Source organism: Mus caroli, chromosome 11 (genome assembly GCF_900094665.2).
Source record: "Mus caroli chromosome 11, CAROLI_EIJ_v1.1, whole genome shotgun sequence".
Taxonomy (NCBI): Eukaryota; Metazoa; Chordata; class Mammalia; order Rodentia; family Muridae; genus Mus; species Mus caroli.
The window spans coordinates 71,939,795-71,961,959 of NC_034580.1; the positions used below are offsets into that span (position 1 = coordinate 71,939,795).

The window sequence follows — 22,165 nt, forward strand, 5'->3', positions numbered from 1 at the left end:
TGTAGACCAGGCTGGCCTCGAACTCAGAAATCCGCCTGCCTCTGCCTCCCAAGTGCTGGGATTAAAGGCGTGCGCCACCACGCCGGGCGGGCTTTCCTTCTTGCTCTGTGTGTGTGTTCAAACTTCTGTTAGTGAGTCAGAAGCAAGAGAGCCTGCTTGCCACACATTTGCCACACCGAGCTGAACTTTTTCCCTCTTGCTGGCAGAAGAGTCTGGAGTTGTCAGGCCTGTGGGAGGAAACATTGAGAGGTGATTCTAAGGCTCCAGACTGCTAGGACTTTGAACCTATGTGAGACTAGAGAGTGGCACTAGTCTGGGTCCAAAGTCTTTAAGTTATCAGACTTGATGAATCAAATCTGAGCCCAAACTCAGGGTCACATCCTTGCCAACCCCAGAGCCTGCAGGGATACATTTCCACCTCTTGGGTTGTGGATGCCTCGTCTTGTCCATCCTAGCACCCCTAAGGCTGCTCAGAGTTGTTCCCTTGCTGATTGTATGAGGGAGTTGGGGAGCCTGGGAGAGAGCAGAGCAGATGAGGGGAGACAGTTGAGTAGATATGGACCCTCTGTGTGGATACTGGGCAAGAAGAAATGGGCATCACATCAGTGGATGTGTATTTTGACAAGCTGTCGAGAGGCCAGACTTCTGTGACTTCACGCAAAGTTTCTTCTCTTCATGGCTGCTCTGTGGCTATGAAGGGAAGTTCCTTGGGCCATGGGAAATGGCAAATCCCTTGCCTAGTATTTGGAAGTCATATCTCCTGCTTGTCAGGACCTTTAGCCTAAGCCTTGTACGAGGGCCTGGGTCCTTGGTGACATTTCCTACTGCAAAGCCAATCAGGTAAATCCTTTACATGGGTGAGGTTCAACACAGCACGGGTTTGATGCTCTAGCCAGATTTGCTCAAGGTGACTAATTACACCGACGTCTCTGAGTCACGCTGGCCTCTGGTTTTTAGGGATGACCCATTTTAAAGACAGGAAAGTTACCAGGGGAAAATCATAGCTGACTCATTCTTTGGGCTAAAACTTACGCTTCCGGTGAACAGTCTTATTCCGTGGAAACTACCATCTTCACCAGTCTTACTCTCAAAACAATGGCTTGTGAGGAACTACTCTGGCCCAGTGGAATTACAGACATGCAGGTCAAAAATATCGGTTGTCAAGGGTCTGGAGTCATAGGTAATACTGATTAGGGAGGATCCAGTTCCAAGAGTCAGAGACTGCATCTGTGTGCATCATCAGATGGGTCCGCATGGTTCCACACCTGGACATCTTCATGAGGCTGGGATAGACCCTTGAATCTGGAGGTCAGGTTTTTGGGGAAACCAGTGGCTGTGGGGTGTGACTATCTGTTGACTCTCAGCCCAGTCTATTTCTGTTACTGTCTCAGGCTCCTCTCGTCTGTATCGTATGCTTGGTTTGTCTTTTTTGCTTTGCTTTGACCCTAAGACGGTATCTTAGTCTGGTTTCTTTTTGCTTCCGTGAAATCCCCAGACAAAAACAGCTTAAAGAGAAAGAGTTTATTTGGCTCACAGCGCCAGGTTTCAGTCCATCACTGTGGAAATTTCTAGAAGGCATGGACTTGAAGCCGCTAGTCACACGCGCATGCGCACATGGCAGTTTTTTCATTCAGTCCAGGGCTCAACGCATAAAGTAGGGCATCCCACACTCAGGGTGGGGCTTCCCAGTCTCTCATAGGCCAACCCAATAGAGACTTCCTCAGGGAGACGCCCTTCCCGAGAGATTCTCAATGTTCTTACTAACCAGCTCAGACAGTGGGGCCAACGGGTGGTTGAATGGTGGAACTTTTGTCTATTGTCCTCTCTTGAGAAGCACTGAGACCAGGGCGACCAACTGTGAGCTCCACGCCCACGGACCTTTCTGTGGACAGATGTGGGCAGAGGGTAAAATTGTCTGCCTTCCGCCACAGGAGCCTTCCTCCTCCCTTACACCATCATGGCCATCTTTGGGGGGATCCCGCTCTTCTACATGGAGCTCGCGCTGGGCCAGTACCACCGAAATGGGTGCATTTCTATATGGAGGAAGATCTGCCCGATTTTCAAAGGTAACTGGAGGGTTGGAGGGAGGTGCGGGACAAGATACTTCCATAAATGGTTGGGACCTGGGACCTGGGACTTTAACGGCTTGGGTTTGATGGGCCCCAAGCAGCCTTCGGGTGTGAACTCGGCCTTTCTCATCTCTGTGCAGGCATTGGCTATGCCATCTGCATCATTGCCTTTTATATCGCCTCCTACTATAACACCATCATAGCCTGGGCACTCTACTACCTCATCTCCTCCTTCACGGACCAGCTGCCCTGGACCAGTTGCAAGAACTCTTGGAACACTGGCAACTGCACCAACTACTTCGCCCAGGACAATGTCACCTGGACACTCCATTCCACGTCACCTGCTGAAGAGTTTTACTTGTAAGCACATGTGAAGGAGGTGGGGTGGTCTGTTAAGGACAAGCCTGTTAAGGGCTCGGCATCTTAGGGGCCAAAAACTTTTCAACTCTCTCTTAGCAGTTTTTTTTTAAAGGTTCTTTTTTTTTTTTTAAGGTTTATTTATTTGTTTGTTATTTATTTATTTACTATGTGTAAGTACACCGTAGCTGTCTTCAGACACTCCAGGAGACGATGTCAGTTCTTGAGATGGTTGTGAGCCACCATGTAGTTGCTGGGATTTGAAGTCAAGACCTTCGGAAGAGCAGTCAGTGCTCTTAACTGCTGAGCCATCTCTCCAGCCCCTCTTAGGCTTTTTTTTTTTTTTTTTTGGTTTTTTGAGACAGGGTTTCTCTGTGTAGCCCTGGCTGTCCTGGAACTCACTGAGTAGACCAGGCTGGCCTTGAACTCAGAAATCCACCTGCCTCTGCCTCCCAAGTGCTGGGTTTAAAGGTGTGCGCCACCACTGCCCAGCCCTCTTAGCAGGTTTTTTAAAAAGTGTTTCAGTAGCATATATGAATTATATGCACCAGGCTCCATAATAATACTTACACTGATATAGATCATGTTTTCTGCTTAGAATCTCCCCTATTGTTACAGTCTCTCACCCGACCCCCCCCCCCACTCTTCCTGACTAGCTCCCCTTCTATGCCCTTTGTTCCTTTATTCTTTTGGGTAACACATGCATTTAAAGATGGCTTTCAGGATCATGGGTAACACCCTAGTGCCTCACTACTGAACAAAGTGTTCTATCCCAGCAAAAATTTACTGCTTATGGGTCTTCAGGGATGGGTGGGACCTCACGGGCTCTTTCCTGCTTCCTGGCAGATTCCTGGGAGGCGAAGTTGTCAAGGATTAGGGAGCAGGTGTGAGTGCGGGGATGGAGGCCTCACTCCCTGCAGGGCTTAGTGTTGGAACTCTACCCCCAAGTGCTTCATAGTCTGAGCTTTCTTTGTCTCCTGTACCCCCGTATGACAGGCCACACTGCTCTATCATGTCCATGCTGACTCCTACCTTCACTCCCCAAAGGGAGTCAGAACATCCCGGCATCAAAGGGAAGAACTTCCTTGCTGGCTTCTTCTCCTCTAGCCAGCTGCCATGGAAGCAAAACACCGATTGCTTCAGTTGTTCAAAACCTATTTCTGATTTGGTGTATTGGCTTTGTAAGTGGGACCTGCCTGTTGGAAGATGCTTGAAGAATGTGGGTTTTTTTTTTCTTATGGCGTTAAGGATGCAGTCTGCGGCCCTCACATGCTAGGCAGTTGTTCTTCTAGCGTGTGATTTCCCCGACCCAGGAGTATTTTTAATACAGGAATTGTAGGCAATAGTAGCCCAAATACAGAGCTAACTTAGAGTGAAGAAGGACTCGTGGCCTACACAAACAAAAATCTCTGTGTACTGAGAAGCTGATTGTGTTGATTGAGAGGCTCTCATCTTAGACAATGGAAGAGAAGAAACAAGGGGTCTGGCTTTGGACTGATGCTCCTCTGACGGCCGTCCAGTGAATTTGCCGCTTGTTCTTTCAGGATGAGTGAGCCCCATTCCAGGCCCTCCTGGTGGTGTCCATTATCCTCTAGAGGTATCCCAATTTGTGCTCAGGTGACTCTCAGAGGCCCTTCTCTTTGTCACTCCAGGCGCCATGTCCTGCAGATCCATCAGTCAAAGGGACTCCAGGACCTGGGGACCATCAGCTGGCAGCTGGCTCTCTGCATCATGCTCATCTTCACCATTATCTACTTCAGCATCTGGAAAGGAGTCAAAACATCTGGCAAGGTGAGGACTCTGCAGCTTGTCCTGAACTGCCCAGGGCCCCGCAGTATCACAAAACTCAAGATGGCTACTGAGCAGAAAAAAAAAAAAAAAATCAGTTTCCCTTAGCACCAAACACGTTCATCCTGTGAGACAAACATCTTCATCACATCTGTTAGAAGGAATTAACCAATATCATTTCCATGTAAGAATCTAAGTAAATGAAGGTACAGTATAGCCTCTTTATAATTCTATTTAAAATGCATAGGGGCTGGAGAGTTGTCTCAGTAGGTGAGGGACTTGCCACAGAAGCATGAAGACTGGGTACAGGTCATCTCGGACTCATGTAAAAGGCTGAGCGCAGCAGACCATGAGTATATGACTGCAGCCCCAGCACTGGGGGTGGGGGAGGCAGAGACAGGAGGATGCCTAGGCTTACTGGCCTGTTGGTCTGAGTCAGGGAGAGCTCAGAAAGTCAGGCAGAGACCAACTGAGGAAGATATCCAATGTCAACCTCTGTTTCCATGTTCTGTACATATATGCATGCATACATACAAATTCTATATATATTCTATACATATTATATGTTCTATATATATTGTTTTATATAGTACAAATTACGTGATACACACACACACATTTTTTTCAAAATTATTTTAGCCTAGTGGTATACTCACAGTTGCTAATATCGCCCATTATTTACTGAAAACTAATAAGCCATACCCAGAGCTTTTCTACACTGGTGTCTCAGTCAGGGTTTCTATTCCAGTACAAACATCATGACCAAGAGGCAAGTTGGGGAGGAAAGGGTTTATTCAGCTTACACTTCCATACTGCTGTTCATCACCAAAGGAAGTTAGGGCTGGAACTCAAGCAGGTCAGGAAGCAGGAGTTGATACAGAGGCCATGGAAGGATGTTACTTACTGGCTTGTTTTTCCTGGCTTGCTCAACTTGCTTTCTTATAGAACCCAAGACTATCAGCCCAGGGATGGCACCACCCTAAGGGACCTCTCCCCCTTGATCACTAATTGAGAAAATGCCCCACAGCTGGATTTCATGGAGTCACTTCCCCAACTGAAGCTCCTTTCTCTGTGATAACTCTAGCCTGTGTCAAGTTGACATACAAAACCAGATAGTACAACTGTCTAATTGAACAACAACTCCCTATGCATTCCATGCTGGCCATGAACTCATAGGAATCCTCCTGTCTCAGCTTCTCAAGTGGCAGAATTATGGTAGTATGTTATACCCAGCCTTGGGCTTGAAGACCAGGCTATGCTGCCTCCTAAAGTGACAAGAAATGGACCCCTATTCCCAGAGGTCTTTAGTAGTAAAAGACACCTCGGTCACCACACCACTACCGGCACTGCCTGCCTTTGTTCTTTGCTGTCCCTGGGACAGTATGTCAGTAACCTGTGTTTCTGTTCGCCTTCATTCCAGGTGGTGTGGGTGACAGCCACCTTCCCTTACATTGTCCTTTCTGTTCTGCTGGTGAGGGGAGCCACCCTTCCTGGAGCCTGGAGAGGGGTTGCCTTTTACTTGAAACCCAACTGGCAGAAACTCTTGGAGACAGGGGTGAGATATGAGAGACTGGTTTGACTTTTACTAGCTAAAGCCAATTCTCTTTCAAATAGTACACCAGAGTCAACTCAAATCTAATGTACAAGCGTGTGATGATCCTTTAGATCTGAAATCAAAGCATGAATAGCACAGCATCTTGAGGCTACTGAATGATGACAATGCTGTGGTTGCCACAGCTGGCTCCCATCCTCACCCCATGTCCTCCCCTGCTGTGTTCCAGGTGTGGGTTGATGCTGCAGCTCAGATCTTCTTCTCTCTTGGCCCGGGGTTTGGGGTTCTCCTGGCTTTTGCTAGCTACAACAAATTCAATAACAACTGTTACCAGTGAGTATGTGGGGCTGCCAAGACAAGCTTGGGAATGGACAGACAGACAAGACACCTCAAGAAAGACAATGATCTCAAGCCTGTGTCCCCACACCATGAGAGAATTGTCCCTAAGGGCTGTCACAAGCTTCTGGTCATTCATCCATGACATGGTGCCCATTCAGGAAGTAACTTTACACAGGCTATTCAAAGGTTAAGAAAGTCTCCAAGACATACACACACACATTGAGGGGAAGGTACACCCTCACAGTCCCGGCATTGGGAAGTGGAGACCCTTTGGAATGAGGAGTTCAAGGCCAGTCTTAACTACATATCGAGTCTACTATTGCCTTGAACAGGCTATATGAAATCCTGCCTAAAACAAGACAAGCAACAAAGCAAGCAGGCAAACAGAACAAGGACATGTTATCGAAAGGTTACAAAAAGTGCAGCATACACTAGTTAATATACTTTACCATGAAAACTGTAAACTGGTTATTTATATATACACAGAAAGTCAAAGGATGGACTTTGACTTTGTTTTAGCTTAGGAAAAAAAAAATGCCACGATTGTGGCAGAGTCAGGCTTCAATATTTTAACCAAACAGTAGCAGTGTATCCATGATGGCTTGGGTATCACTCACAACTGTAGACAGTGAGTCTTCCCGTACAGGTGGCAAGACCCAGCAGTTCGTTTGTACTATTGGAAGAATAATCATGGGGGCAGAGCCCACCCCTGCCCCCTGCCCCCAAAGAATGTGGCCTTGTGTTGAGATACCAGCTAAAGCTATGCGGTGAAGTTTTAAAACTGTCAAGGTTTCTCCTTGGCAGTCTTATTCTACTTGAAGATAATATTAAACTCTTAGTTTCACAATCATGAGGTCAGAGCCCCTTCCTGGAGTCCCCCAGTTAAGCCCTGATCCAGGGCAGTGGAGAAGAGGGTCGTGCTGTGCTGTTTCACAGCCAGGGTGGGGGTGTGTTGCTGGGAGGAGGGGTGTCAGGCTTTAGCTCATCCTGAGCCTTGGACTCTCAATCCTTCTGCCTGGCTCAGCCTTCCAAGGGAACGGGGTTATAGGAATGTACTACTGTAACTGGCTTATGACCGTGCCTGGGGTTCCACTGCAGAGATGCCCTGGTGACCAGTGTGGTGAACTGCATGACGAGCTTCGTCTCTGGCTTTGTCATCTTCACGGTGCTTGGCTACATGGCTGAGATGAGGAATGAAGACGTGTCCGAGGTGGCCAAAGATGCGGGTAGGACCAGGAGCTCTCTTCATGGGATGGCGACTTTGAATCTTTACAAGATAGCTAACCTTTTCAACTGTTCTTTCACATTTTCCAAGATTTGAAAGTGAACTCCCTTGGTGATCCCAGTCCACCCATGCATTCAGTTGCCTTGGTGCCCGGGGCTGGGGCCCTCAATACAGGGTGGGATTAAAACTATGACGTATATGGTAGGTTTAAGGCCAGTGGGCTTGGGCACTTGTGGTGGGGTTCTGTCTAGTCGGCAGACTTTAAGGGCTGAGGTATAGGTCAGTGGTAGAGCACTTGGTGTTCAGATGCTGGAGTTCTGTCCATAGGACCCCAAATGTGACCTAAAAAAAAAAATAGCAGGCTGTCCTTATTACATTTCCTGCTAATCTTAGCTGAGGACATCACTGGGTACCTTAGAAACAGCAGACCTGGCCCCGAGGATCACACAGAATTGCTTCACTGTGGAGCCCCTGGGCTTGTGTAACTGTAGTCTTATGTCTGTCCTGTGCCCCCAAGCTGAAGATGCAGAGTTTTCAAGGTTTCAATCTTCCCTCTGGCTTAGCAGAGGCCTGGTATGGTAGATGAAGCAGCATCTGGCACTGACAGAGCCCGATTTGATGCGGAGGGCTTGTGGGTGATAACTACAAAGTAACTGAGATCTAATTTGGGTAGGATGGGTCTCAGCGTCTACCACCTCCTCTTCCTCTCTCAATAGCTTGGTAGGATGGGACTCAGCATCCAACCCCTATCTCTCCCTCTGTTTCAGGCCCCAGCCTCCTTTTCATCACATATGCGGAGGCAATAGCTAACATGCCAGCATCCACATTCTTTGCCATCATCTTCTTCCTCATGTTAATCACGCTGGGTTTGGATAGCACGGTGAGTGGAAAAGGGTCAGGGGATGGGGTGGGGGAGGGGGCGAAGGAAAGGGAATCAGGAGGTGGCTAGACTCACTTCCCCACCCAGACCCCCCCATGGTACTTACTGGTTGCTACCTCCTGGTAATTCTCCCCCCTCCCCCTCCTCTCCCATTCTTCTTCCCTATCCTGCCCCCCTGTCCACTCCTCAGCAATGGTACCTTGTGCACTGGGTACTTTACAGGGTTACTAGTGGCACACAGTAGGGAAAGTGCCTAGCACAAAGGGCTCAGTGTATTTAAAAATCCTCATCTTCTTTCCTAAGCCATGATTGCTTCAACTCAGAGACTCGCTCTGTTAATGTAGAGAGGGTACTGGCATTGAACTGCCTTGGAGCAACCAGTCTCCCAAGACACAAAAGCTAGAGCTGTGTGCTGTGTTATCTTGCCTGCAAGTCCTAAGTGATGGGTTCTGATGATATCAGATGGAAATACGCTTCTAGCCATGTTCCTTGGCCAAGGAGTGGGTAAACTAGTCTCCATCTTGGTTTACTTATCTTATCTCTCTTCCTGTTCCCTGTCCTTGAGGCACGGGACTCCAATGTGACTATCTGCATGCGGCTTTCAGTTCGCAGGTCTGGAAGGTGTGATCACAGCTGTGTTGGATGAGTTTCCTCACATCTGGGCTAAGCGCAGGGAATGGTTTGTGCTCATCGTGGTCATCACTTGCATCTTGGGATCCCTGCTCACACTGACATCAGTGAGTACCAAGGGCCTTGGGCTCCAAGTGGCCTCTGCTACTCTCTAGTGTTCCACAAGCAGAGTGGGTCCTTTCCTTCCACAGTGTCCTCACTTGGGGGCCTAAACATGTTGTTAACACTATTAAAAAGCTTACCATGGTCTGAGGATGTGGTGGAGTGTTAGGTTGCTTGCCTAGCATATGTGAGGCCCTGGGTTCAATTTTCGGCATTGAGAAATCTGCCACCAAGGAGAAAAGTTATTTCTGGCAGTGTCTGCTGGTAGATCTGTGCATGGCATCAGGAGGCTTAGCATTTTACAACAGATCCAACTACATTTCAGTCTTGGCAAAAATACCTGGAGCGAAGTTAGGATTTGCATTTCCAGCCATTTGCACCTTTGAGAGGTGATTTTTGGGTCCTTTGCCCTCGTGTCCTGATCCACAGGCTGGTGTCTTGTGTGTAACTTATATGCCACTTCATCTCCTTTAGAGTTTGAGGTGTAAAGAAGCCAGGCCCTCTCCTGTGATCTCCCTTCTCTCTTCCCTATCTCATCATTTAGTAGCCAGGGCAAACATCAGCTAGGGTGACATCGTGGGCTTGTGTTCTCCTGGCTCAAGACAGGTTTTACTGATAGGGACCTCTTCAAGCCATGGCCTCAGTGACTCCAGTGCTTCACCAGAGTGTGTCGAGGTTAGAGTGGCAGGCACAGAACAGTGACTTAAGTGCTGGGGTGTCTGGTGCCACACAGATTCAGATCCCACCCCGCTTTTTCTTTTCCTTTTTCTTTTCTTTTCTTTTCTTTTCTTTTCTTTCTTTCTTTCTTTCTTTTTTTTTTAAGACAGGGTCTCACTATGTAGACTAACCTAGCTTGGAACTTACAGAGACCAGGCTGCCTCCTGAGCGCTGGGATTAATGGTGCGTGCCACCATGCCCAGCTTCGAGATTCGGTCTTTATAGTTGTGTATTCTCCAAGATTGAGTAGACAAGATGTTTTCATTAAGCCCACAGTGACTATAGAGGCTCCTTAGAGTTTGTCTTTTATGGTGCAGTAGATAAAACAAGGGTAAGCGATGGGGCCAAGAGCATGCCCCAGGCTGTGGGTTCCATTCTTGTCTAAAAGAAAATGTGCTCCACCGGGTAAGGTGGTCGGATGGGTACACACTCAAAGGCCACTCCACTAGACAGACGCTGGAGTCCTCAGACTGAGTCCAGAGTGAGGATTACATTGGCCCTCTGACCCCATAGTCAGAATCTTCTGCAGGCCTCTGTAATGAGGCTACATACCTCAGAAGACCGTTGACATATCTGTGACCTTGTTCCCAGGGAGGGGCGTATGTGGTGACCCTGCTGGAGGAGTACGCCACGGGGCCAGCAGTGCTCACTGTGGCTCTCATCGAGGCCGTCGTCGTGTCTTGGTTCTATGGTAAGAAGTCCCTTCCTTCTGCCTTACCCTCTGTCCACACGGAGATGGGCACTAACGTCATCAGAGGACAGGAAGGGGCAGTTGACCAAGCAGAATCTCCTGACTGGTCTGTAAGATAATCTCAGCTGAGGGCCTTTGGTAGCCATATACCACCATTTCCTCTGCACTGTATCACACATGCCACGCCCTGCAGGAAGAACATCATTTCTATTCTGATTTTTTTTTAAATGTTTGTAATATTTCCCCAGAAGAGACAGAATGTAGTCAGCCAGTTCACCCACAGTGGTGACCTAAGACATTAGTGTGAGAGCACCCCAGATTTAAGTTTCTCAACAGAGACCCCTTTCCAGAACCACCAAGTTAGAGCTTAGGCCCCTCTCTTCTATGAGGCAAGACTGTTCTTAGGGTCTCTGCATTGGTGAATCCCCCACGCCCTTCCCTCTTGTCCTGGGATAGACTTTGACAAGGGTGAGAGGAGGTGCAGGAAGCGAGCTGAGAGCTCTTGGCAGGGCATCTATGGGCCCTGAAAAGGGGCAGTGGAGGGGAGGGCACAGGCGGGCTACTGGCACGAGGAACACAGGTTCAGAGATGCGTCTGTAGAATCAAGAAGCAAGCATCTCATTTGGGAACGCATTTGCTTTCCAATTTCTATGATCAATTGCTTTGCCATGGCAACCATTATATACACTGTGAAGGAAGAAGGCAGAGTACATGAGCTAAAGATTTTAACTATATGTGTGTGAGAGTTTGGCCACCTGCAGAGGCCAGGGCAGAGTATTGGATTCCCTGAAGCTGGACAGATAGGAGATGGTGAGTCGCCTCTTGTGGGTTCTGGGAACTTAATTCAGAAGCCAATTAAAAAAAAAAAAAAAGACGTTATCTTTGCTTCCCCAGCAATTCAGAGTTCAGAGTTCAAAGTCACTGTAGACCTGCACTAGGAACCACAGAGTTCTGAGGAAGTAGCTGGGAACACTTTCAGTTCTCGGGACTCACCTGTCAGCAGGCGTCCTCGTGTTGGTGCCAGGAACCTTTTATAGAAGAAGCTGGATCTTGGCCTGGTACACAGATGAGCAATACCGTGATTAAAAATTTCCCCCGAAGGGCTGGGAAAGATGGCTCAGTGGTTAAGAGCCCTATCTGCTATCCCAGAGGGCCTGGGTTTGATTCCCAGCACCCCCACATGGTAGGTAACAAATGGCTGTAATTCCAGTTCCAGGGGACCCAACACCTCCTTCTGTAGGCAAAGCACTCAAACATAAAATAAATCTTAAACAAACAAATAAAAAACCCAACAACTCCCAATTGGTTTCTGCCAGGCACGCTCACCATTCCTAAATAAATCACTTTCTTCCTACAGAAGACTACAGTCAAATCCAGGCTGAGATCTTAGAAGGGAAGTGTGGGCACCAATGGAGAACTTGGTCCCTAGACATGTATCAACTTTCCTGCTCTTTGTTGAAAGAGCTTTGCTTGCTATAAAATTAAATTTTGTGATGCCCCACCACTTGAGCCCCTTGAGTGGAGAAGTGCCTAAGTGACCCCACCGGTTCAGGAAGGAACCCCCCACTCCGTTTCTGCCATCACCAGTGCTGACCCTGTTGACCCTGCCCTGTCAAATTCTCCTTTGGGTGATTCCAGGAATCACCCAGTTCTGTAGCGACGTGAAGGAAATGCTGGGCTTCAGCCCCGGATGGTTTTGGAGGATCTGCTGGGTGGCCATCAGCCCTCTGTTTCTCCTGGTGAGTCGTCACATTATTTATTTATAAGAAATGAATGCTACTGTGAAGCATCATACCTAGACAGAAAAGCACGCTGTCTGGAGGTGCGCATCCCAGAGAGCTCTACAAACCCAGCACTGCTGTGCGGACAAAATCATGCCAAGAGACAATAATGAGCTAGTACCCCGGGGAAGCCCCTGTGTTAGGGGCCACCCAGCAGCTATGCCCACCTCTGCTCACCTGTTTCTGACTATGAATGCTAGAGATCAAACCGGTGTGTCGTTTTCCCTACTGCTAATAATGATAATGAACATTTACTTGCGGAGCAGCAAATGCCAGAGCTGACTTTATACCAAGCTTACACCCATTGCTCTCCTAATCTTTATGATAATTCTGCAAGGTGGTGGGTGGGGAGGTATTTTTGTTTTTGTTTTAAGATAGTCTTCATATGTAGATTGAGTTGGCCTGGAACTTTATATACAACTCTATTTGAGATCTTCCTGCCTCTCAAATGCTGGTATCACAGGCATTAGTGTCATTGAGGCTTTAGTGTCACTAAAATCACACAACTAATCTAGACCGAGGAAGAACATACTGTATGCATTGCTCAGGAAGGCCCTGAGAAGGGTCCTAGCAATTTTATATTTAATAATTTTATATTCACCTTGAAGGAGGCCACACACAAAGGTCCCCAAGTTTAGGTCCAAGTCAAAAGTAGAATTAATTTATTGTCAAGGGACCTGGATAGGAAAGCTGCATGCCAAGTGGGCAGTGATGGTGCACACCTTTAATGCCAGCACGCTCTTGGGAAGCAGAGGCAGGGGATCTTAGCCTGGTTTATAGATGGTGTTCCAGGAAGCCAGGTTTACACAGAGAAACCCACTCTCAAAAACCCAAAAGGAAAAGAAAGCTAAGTGCTAGGGGCTGCTCAGGGGGCAGTTTTTGACTCCTTAAAGCCAAAAAAGCAGGTTAGCCCCTTCCATCCATCCTTCCCAGCTAATTGGGCATCTGGGCCATCCCAGGTGTCTCAGGTGTCCATCCCAGGTGTCTCAGCACACAGTGGTCCTTCTCTTTCAAAACACCCCTGCATCCCCGTGTGGGTTCTGACTTCCTTGAGGCAGAACCTTCCCTTCCCTGCCCCACCCAGCTCTCCACACATCTCAGGACTGTTTTATAGGATGGCCCAATTGCTTATCTTTGTTTCTGGGACATTACCTACTGTTCCCAGGAGCCCTTCCTGGCTGATCTAGACTACTTTAGTTTTCATCAACCTTTGCCCGGAGTAGCAAACATCCCAGCACGGTGACTCTAGTGGGTCCGAGGACTCTAGTGCAGGCACAAACTCTAGACTCTTGTGTAGATCCTGGCTTGTGTACTTTCTTAGGTTTCAGTCCAACTAAACTTAGGTTTTAGTTCCATATTGATTTGTCGGCTCATCGCTCACTGCTTTTAGTCCAAATCAAAACCTTGTTAAAAACGAGGTTTGTTGGTCTTGAACTTAGCCCAAGAGCCCCTCTCTTCTCAGCTTCTCAAGCAGTGGGGACCACAGGTGTGTGCCACCTTTTTAGGATGTTCTTGTAAATCCAAATCCTTCTTTCTTTTTGTTCCCCCCGCCCCCTTGTTTATGCAGGGTCTCACTCTGTAGCCCTGGCTGTCCTGGAACTCACCATGTAGACCTGAGCTAGCCTCAAGCTTACATCAATCCCCCTGCCTCTGGAGTGCTGGGATCGAAACCAAGTGCTCAGACACCTGGCAGATTTTCTCTTGCTTTTACATTAAGAGGTTTGGACTGAGTCTCTCAGTTCACCATGACCGGAAGCCAAAGTCCTGACATAAATAGGTTATTAACTTGTATTAATACCTGTGCTTCTTGATAATCCACTTAAGCCCTTTCATTTGTTTTCCAGAGGAAGAAGGCATGTTAGATTAATGCCTTGTGTGCTTCAATAGTCCCCACCCAGCAAGGAAGAGGCGTCCAGGCCTAGACAGGGGTGAGGCAAGTGACATAGTCACGGGGGACATAAAAACTCTTTCAATGCAATACTTAAATTAATACAAAAATCATACACATAACATTTTATCAGACAATGGAATTGACACCTGAACCTGTGACTTCTTTCATTTACCTTCCCTGATCTGGCCCTGCCAGGTCCTCTCTCTGACAGATCACACTAAAATATTTTGGCTTCCCCTTGCACCTCATTCTTGTCTGGGCCCTGAGGCCTTGCTTGGGCTTTTTTTTTTTTTTTTTTATTTCTGGAGGCTCATGGTCAATGTGCTCCTTTTCTTACCTAGCAACACCCTTGTCCATCACTCATGATCCAGCGATGCTCAGTTACTACCCTCCTTCAAAAGCAAGTGCTTTTTTGTGGGGAGGCAAATCTACCTTCCACATCTCCAGTGAACTAACAGGGCCTCTGTTCTGAGCTTTGTAGGGATGCTTTAGGTAAACAAGTCACTTCCTAAAACCATTCTTTCCCAGTGAGGCCAAGTTACACACACACACACACACACACACACACACACACACAGTAAAGAAAGAAAAGAATGTACATGAGAAGAGAGGGAGGCTCGATTCAGGGAGGGAGCCACTGAATACAAGAGCGTGGGCCCTGACAAGCTGGAGTTCACTTACCTGACAGCAAGATAGCCCTGTTCTGGTGAGGATGGCTCCTGACCAGATCTTCTCTGCTTCTGTTCCATGTCCCCTTCCTCCTTAGCCAGGTCTGGGGCCTCACAAGGAGCCTGCATTAGGAGAAAGGTCTGTGATTGACAGGACTCCTGTTTTGTTGCCCTCCTCCTGGACGTGGGCTACCAATGAGGAATGTGTGCTTAACAGTTCCCCATCACCTGTGGACAAAGGAAAAAACGAACATAAAAAGATGTTTAACTACATGAATAATGTGCATGAGTGTCATCTCTATGACCATGAAGCACTAACTGAAAATCAAATTCAGAGCCATCATGATTTCAGCACAGTGGTTCCTAGGCAAAACCTCACATTTATGCTCCCTCTGGAAACCAAACTGAAAATAAGAAAATGCTGAGCCGGGTGTTAAGAGATTGGAATCTTTATCAAAAATTTCATTGGTTTCCAAGTGAAATGTGTTAAGCTGCTTTTCTCCGGCTATTCCTGAGAGCGGGTCTTGTAGCAAGCAGCCGGTCCTGTTGAGGGCCATCCGCACAGAGCCTTTCTTATAGAAACCCCAGGCTGCAAAGCCTGAGACAGAGCAAAGATGGGAAGGAACGGTCCCAAGAGCAGTGTATGCCTCAGTTTGTCTCTCCCAGAATGAAGGTGCCTTCTGTCTCACTGAATTCTGGGAGGAGGTACCAAAGTAGAGATAAACAAAGAGGTCACCCACATTATCTCTCTGCTATCCAGTCCCAGTGGGTATCAGTCTCCTCCAGTTGGCAGAGGGAGGTAACTGCATTGCTCTCTGATTTGGGTGGTATTTGTAGAGATGCTGTAATTCTCACAGTGGGCTCCAAGGTGTGGGATGGGAAAGAAACCCAAGGAAAGCCCCTGCTTCTGTTTGTTTGTTTGTTTGTTTTGAGTTAGTACAGAAGTTGTCAGCAGTGTGGCACAAGAGTTCTTTTGAGAATAAACCCCAATAGGTTCTTAGATTTGGTCTTCTGTGTTTGTGGTCTCAATCTACATGGATATTCTAAAGATTTTCAATGTTTCTTGGAATTTGTCTTAGTTCATCATTTGCAGTTTTTTGATGAGCCCACCCCAACTCCGGCTTTTCCAATACAATTATCCCCACTGGAGTATCATCTTGGGCTACTGCATAGGAACATCGTCTGTCATCTGCATCCCTATATACATCATTTATCGGCTGATCAGCACTCCAGGGACACTTAAGGAGGTATGTGCCAGCTAATAAGTGTGTGTGTTTAGTAAGATAATTGGGAAGAAAATAATTCTTTTATTGTGTTTTATTAAAAAGATATAAGTATTCATAAAACCCACCATAAGGCTCTACTTACATATTCATAATAGTTTAACGTACCTCACTGAAGATGAAGATAGTTAATGGCTACCTTGATCATCACAAGGCAACTCACAAACACAGTGACAAGAGTGAACTGAGTCTGGTGTCACAACACATGGGAAATACAGGATTTCTGCTGCTGTGATTGGGGACCAGTCTGGGTTATTCGAGACCCCGTCTCAAAGGGATTGGGTGCACTGCAGTGTTCTGCCTGGGCTGTGTCAGCTTCCTACGCTTTGTCTACTGCTCGCCTGGACACGGGCATGGATAAGTGAAAGCTAGGGTTCCAGAAGAGCCACGGTCAGTTCTCTTTTCTCTTTTTGACACAGGGACCCATTACGTCTTCCTGGCTGGCCCAGAACTTGCTATGAAGGCCAATCTGACCTCCAACTCAAAGAACCAGCTGCCTCTGCCTCCTGAGTGCTAGGGTTAGAGATGTGGCCACCATGCCTGGTGCCACGGTCATTTTTCTCACATCATTGTGTCAAGTACATTGATGTTACTTATTGTAACATCATTAGGATGTTACAATAAGTTTTGAGCTAAAAAGCTCAAAAACTGTCACCCACTCAAAAGTTTGGAATATCAAATGGCCATGGGAGCCATTTCCCCCCATATTAGAAGAAATGCTTATTTCTGCCTGGATATTATAGGTTTTTAAGTACCTACCTTACAGTTTGTAAAAAGTGCACACTTGCCAAAGTGTCTGCCTATAGATTATCTCATCTTGCTACTCAGAGCCTAAAGAGGTGGGTGGGCAGGTGCTATATAAACAGAGAAGAATTCTGGGTGGGTGGGTGGGGGGGTTAGTCCTCCTCACAGAGAAGAACCCTGGGAGGGCGGATGAATAGTGCTCCTCACAAAGCCATTATTTCAGTCACAAGTTCGAGGACAGCCCAGTACAGGAGCTCTCCTGATCTTTTGTCTCTTAAGGTTTCTTTTTGTTTTTAGGTGCAGGTTCCCTCTTCCGAGCTGACCTTTGGCTAGTGTAGAAATTGGTGTTAAAGGTTAGGGACAGACAAAGTGATGTTTTCATGCCAGGCTGCCATAGGGGTTGGCTATTGGTTCTGCTACTAGGATTCATGACAGTGTCACTTCCGATCTGCAGAATTGAAATGTTTTAAATGGTGTCTGGTCTGTTGTGTTTCAGCCACTGTAGTGAGTACGTGCTACACATGGTGATGGGTATCACACCAGGAATCTCAACTCCGTCAGGGCTCCATTGTAGGGAAGAGCTCCAATCTGAAGGGTGGCATCCGGGGGAAAGGTGAAGGGTAGCATCCAGGGAAAGGCAGGAGGCTTTTGAGAACCCAGGTGGACTAGACTGTAGCTCAAATAGGCACAGCTTCACACTCAGACATTTCATAAGAGAACACGAGACGATTAGACACCGTTTTCTGAGAACAGCTAGATTCACTTCTGTTTTTAAATGGGAAAACTAAACTCATGGGAAAGAAAACTCAGCTCCTGCAAACTACTGTGACCAAATCAACCCTCTCACACATTTTGCTCCCAAAGAGAACCAGACGTTGTTTTACTGTAATGCATTCGCAGCCCGGGTCACTAAATCCATCCCTCCGAGCTATCCTTCAGTGATGGCTGAGAAGATCCACCGCCTCTCTGCTGCTTCAAACCCAGAGGCCTGGGTCAGGCGAGGGAACGTTAGACTAACAAACATCAGTATTACACCACAGGCTGCACCTCAGATCCTAGTTGTCTCTCTTGCAGATTTTCAGTGACTTACAGAGCAAACGACACCTAGAAGGATGTAAGGTAACTGAGCTCAGACCCGTCGCAGTAGAGACAAAGGACATCCTTACCATAGGCCACCAGATGGGAGGCAATCGGTTTCAAGGAAGCAGCTGATAAGCTCAAGGAATATAAGAAGAGGTCCTGTGGAAGCACGCACCTCTGGATCTTGGCTTCCCCATCAGTAAAATGTGCTCCTTGGACAGTAACGTGTCCCCAGGATTGATAGTTCCATGGGTCAGGAACAGTGGCACACAGTGCTGGGTAGAAATCCTAGCGAGTGCTGGATGAAGGACAATCCAATACCTTTCTTTGTATAAGACTTCTGAGAGAGGCCTTTACTAATTTCTGTGTGTACTTAACCAGTGTAAGTGGTAAGGCACGCCGTGCTCCCCGCCCGCAAGTACCTGGGAGAAAAGACACTTGGTTTTAAGTGGGGGCGGGGGGAGATTTTTATTCTAAAACAAAGTCTCCCTATGTAGCCCAGACTGGCCTTAAACTTTGTGTGATCCTCTTGGCCCCTGACCTGTGCTGGCATTATAAGATAGGTGCCGCCACACCTACCTCACGAGGAGCTTTACAGAAATTACTTGTTAATTACCAGATTTGACTTTCAGAAGCAGGAGGAGGGGAGGCTCCATATAAAACCTTGGTTTGGTTAAAAAAACAAAACAAAGGCCGGGTGGTGGTGGCGCATGCCTTTAATCCCAGCACTTGGGAGACAGAGGCAGGTGGATTTCTGAGTTTGAGGCCAGCCTGGTCTACAGAGTGAGTACCAGGACAGCCAGGACTACACAGAAAAACCCTGTCTTGAAAAAGAAAAACAACAACAACACCAAAACGAAAACAAAAACAAAAACAAAAAAACCAAAACAAAGTCTAAAAGAAAGGTAAATATAAGAGAAAAGCAAGTGTCTGGACTCTGCTGGGTATTGGCCATACCCAGATGCGCCCAGCTGTATAATGAGATTAGATCCTGATAAACCCATTATGAATTGAAAATGTCATTAAGTAAAAAAAAAAAAAAATACAGTGACTACACCTAGCTTCCTGAACATTATAGCCTGGCAACACAGGACAGGGCTGTCATTCTCATGAGCACTTGGCTGGCTGGGAGCTGTGGCTTGTACCACCTCCCAGCCTCAGGAGAGAGCAGTAGCCCCAACCCTAGCAAGGGGAGATATAGGAATTGAGAACAGTTTGCATGGCGTGGATATTACTCTTGCATCGTCATAAAGGAAAACAGGTTATAGTAACCCGCTACAAGCTGGAGACTGCTTGTGTAAGTCTGCAGCGTATAGAATAAGCTCTATTGACTGCTTTAATGTGGGAATATACCATGCACTGGTAGCCTACAAGTCTCAAGGTTGGGGTCAATTGCTGGCCGAAGTCACCATTGCTGAAAGCCTTAGTGACCCACACAAAGATAACAGAAGATGGTCTCTAATGAGCCCATGCTTATGAAGGTGTCAGCAATGCTCCGTTCTTAGATTAGCTGTAGCTTATAGGTTAGAGATAGTCTCCTAGAAGGCCATGGCCTGGCAAAGTCTGAGCTCAGTAGTCGTCTAGTGGGCTGGCAAAATGGTTCAGCAGCAAAGGCTGCAGGAGTTAAATTGTTGGAACGTACACAGTAGAAAACTGACCCCTAAAAGTCACCTTCTGACCTCCACGTAGGCACCGCTCACATGCACCCACACATACGTACACCAGAATTAAGTAAGATCTAAGCCTGGTAACTTGGGAGAATCCATGTCTAAATGGGCAGCCGTGAGCATAGGAAGGAGGTGGGGCATGAAAGCCAAACACTTTTCTTTAAATGTTATTTACGGCTCGCCTCTCCCACACACTGTGAGGAGTGAGCTCTTTCCTGTTCATCCTAACTCCACTAATTCCAGGCCGGGCAGTGGTGGTGCAGGCCTTTAATCCCAGCACTTGGGAGGCAGAGGCAGGCGGATTTCTGAGTTTGAGGCCAGCCTGGTCTACACAGTGAGTTCCAGGATAGCCAGGGCTACACAGAGAAACCCTGTCTCGAAACAAACTAAAAACAAAGACCAATTCCAATTGTAAGACATATTTCTATCTAATTAATGATGGTTTACAGAGCAGTGAGGGATGGCTTTCAGTGGCTCTTGGCACTGGCGGGCACCATGGCCGAGATGCGGGATTGAAATCCTGTATGTCTGCTCCCGGAGTGTGGCTCTGGGAAGCCTTGCCTGTTTAGTCAGCCATGCTGTGGCCAGCAAGGCTCCGCTGTAGGACTGTTCCTTAAGTTTGTCACAATCGTGTTCTTCCTGCACCTGACGCTTGTATTTCTCCACACTGACATTTTCATCTGTATTAGAAGTTGGAAATTCTTTTAAAGGCTAGTGAGGCTATTTCAACTTATTGTGAAATATCATTAAAATACTCTTCAATGTTTTAATATTAATGTTGAAATGTCTTTTCAAACAAGACTTTGTAACACTGCACTTTTCTTCCCAACAGCGCATTATTAAAAGTATCACTCCTGAAACACCAACGGAAATTCCGTGTGGGGACATCCGCATGAATGCTGTGTAACACACTGAGGGAGAGGACATGGCCTCCCAGCCCCCCACCCCTCATCTCTGAAAAGCTCCACCTCGACTCCTCCCCTCTAAGCCAAGCTGATGATGTAAGGTCTTTCTCCATGGAGACACAGTCCTAAAGACTATGGTGCCCAGACTCTTGTGGGTTCCAACCACTTCTTTCCATGAACTCTCTTGGACTTACAGCCACATTAGCTGGTGACACCGCTGAGCTGACCTCTTTTGGATATGTGAGGAGAGGAAGGAGGGGATGAACGCCACCCATTCATCTGCTAGCTTCAGGTTTAGATTAGGTCTGTGAACGTCTGTATCATGTTTTGGGTACGATCATATTGCCCTGCATCTGTTTGCTTCTAAAGCCTTCAATGTTCATGAATACATAAACCACCTAAGAGAAAACAGGGATGTCTTGCTAGCCATATATATTTTCTCAGTAGCATAGAACTCTGTAGCCGGAATCTACTAGAACTCTGTGACCCACGTGCTGCTGTGAAGTTAAGAAAGGAAGATGTAAAGACGCTACACTGAAAACTGATATATATGTGTGAGCTCTTGTGTCTGTCCATTGTTGTCCATGTCCCCTCAATTTCAACACTCCGGGTCCATTACAAACTATATAAATGGCCTCTAATTTTTCTTACATTAAACAGATTCTACCTACTCCATTGGGTTCGTGTTATTAGAAGCACGCTGTGTTACCATCTCCTTTCCCGGTGTCTCTTCCACCACCCACCTCCCTGTTAGGCATTCAGGATAAAGGTCCTTGGGTAAACCTGGCCTGTTCTATCAGTCACTGTGGCCACTGCTTTCCAGATGGTTGTAGCCAGATGCAACTTCCACGTGCAGTTGGGTATCTGGCTTAAATGGCTGAGGGTTTGACCATTCAGGTTATTGGTCCTGTGGAGCCAGGGCAACCCTGACTTCTACTTAGCTCTGGGGTACATAGGTCTAATTCTATGAGCTAAAAGGCAGATCTTCTCCACCCGGGAGCAATCAGAGAATCCAACTTGGCTTTAAACGACCGCCCTTCACCGTGATCCCATCTTGACTCTGCCAAGGGGTCCTGATGACGAGTTCTAGGATGCTTTCCAAGTGAATGGCTTTTCATCCATGTGAGCGTGGTACTGATTACGTAAATATGGACTTGGGTGACTTAGGCTTGGATGAAAGAAAGCATGGAGGCAAATCTTACCTTGAGGCCTGAGATTCCTTCATTAAAACCTTTATGGAAACAATCGATAAAATCAATTACCTGGCACTCTATAACTTCAAGTCCTCCATATAAAATTTAAATAAACTTCGTAAAAAGAAAGTCCCAGCTTGGTGTGGTAGAAGCAGGAAGATCATGACACTAATGCCAGCTCGGGCTACATAGTGAGACACTGTCTCAAAGAGCCGTGAGCGTGGGGGAATCCATATATGAAAGGCTTACAGTTATCCTACTGTAGGTGTCTCCCTTGGCTCCATTTCCTCAGTGGTGTCTTCCTTGAGCGTCTTCTGCTATCTCTGTGCCTCTTGCTCACCCTTCATAATTCTTTGATGTGCTCATTTGTGCTTTTTTCCCCACAATATTTCCTTACTCATCTGAGCTTTTGAGGAGCTTCCTAAGATGTTAGAGGGAAGGAGGGATTGGAGCTGTCTCTCTTCTGACAGGAAAGAACCTTTGCCTCTCAGCCTGGCCCGCTGCCTTCTCTTTACTTTCTTATGAGCCGAAGAAGAAGAGAAATTATCTACGGGTGGCCTTGCAGTCAGTGGTAAACAGTTCTGCAAAATTGAAGAATCTTGT

The 22,165-nt window shown here is 47.1% G+C and overlaps 1 protein-coding gene across 2 annotated transcripts in view; it reads left to right on the forward strand.

Annotated features, from left to right (window-relative positions):
• Positions 1–21,042, forward strand: part of Slc6a4 (solute carrier family 6 member 4) — a 33,761-nt gene extending 12,719 nt beyond the window's left edge. Inside the window, exons 1-13 of one of the 2 annotated variants that reach the window (XM_021176145.2) lie at positions 1,641–1,654; positions 1,932–2,066; positions 2,210–2,429; positions 4,079–4,217; positions 5,635–5,769; positions 5,996–6,099; positions 7,204–7,331; positions 8,098–8,210; positions 8,816–8,947; positions 10,251–10,350; positions 11,989–12,089; positions 15,770–15,937; positions 20,297–21,042. In XM_021176145.2, coding sequence (XP_021031804.1) covers positions 1,958–2,066; positions 2,210–2,429; positions 4,079–4,217; positions 5,635–5,769; positions 5,996–6,099; positions 7,204–7,331; positions 8,098–8,210; positions 8,816–8,947; positions 10,251–10,350; positions 11,989–12,089; positions 15,770–15,937; positions 20,297–20,371 — 1,524 coding nt within the window. In that variant the 5' untranslated portion in view covers positions 1,641–1,654; positions 1,932–1,957 and the 3' untranslated portion in view covers positions 20,372–21,042. Of the gene's footprint in view, positions 1–1,640; positions 1,655–1,931; positions 2,067–2,209; positions 2,430–4,078; positions 4,218–5,634; positions 5,770–5,995; positions 6,100–7,203; positions 7,332–8,097; positions 8,211–8,815; positions 8,948–10,250; positions 10,351–11,988; positions 12,090–15,769; positions 15,938–20,296 lie in introns of those variants that run through there. The other variant, XM_021176146.2, reaches the window with a different exon arrangement.
• Positions 21,043–22,165: the final 1,123 nt, after the last annotated feature.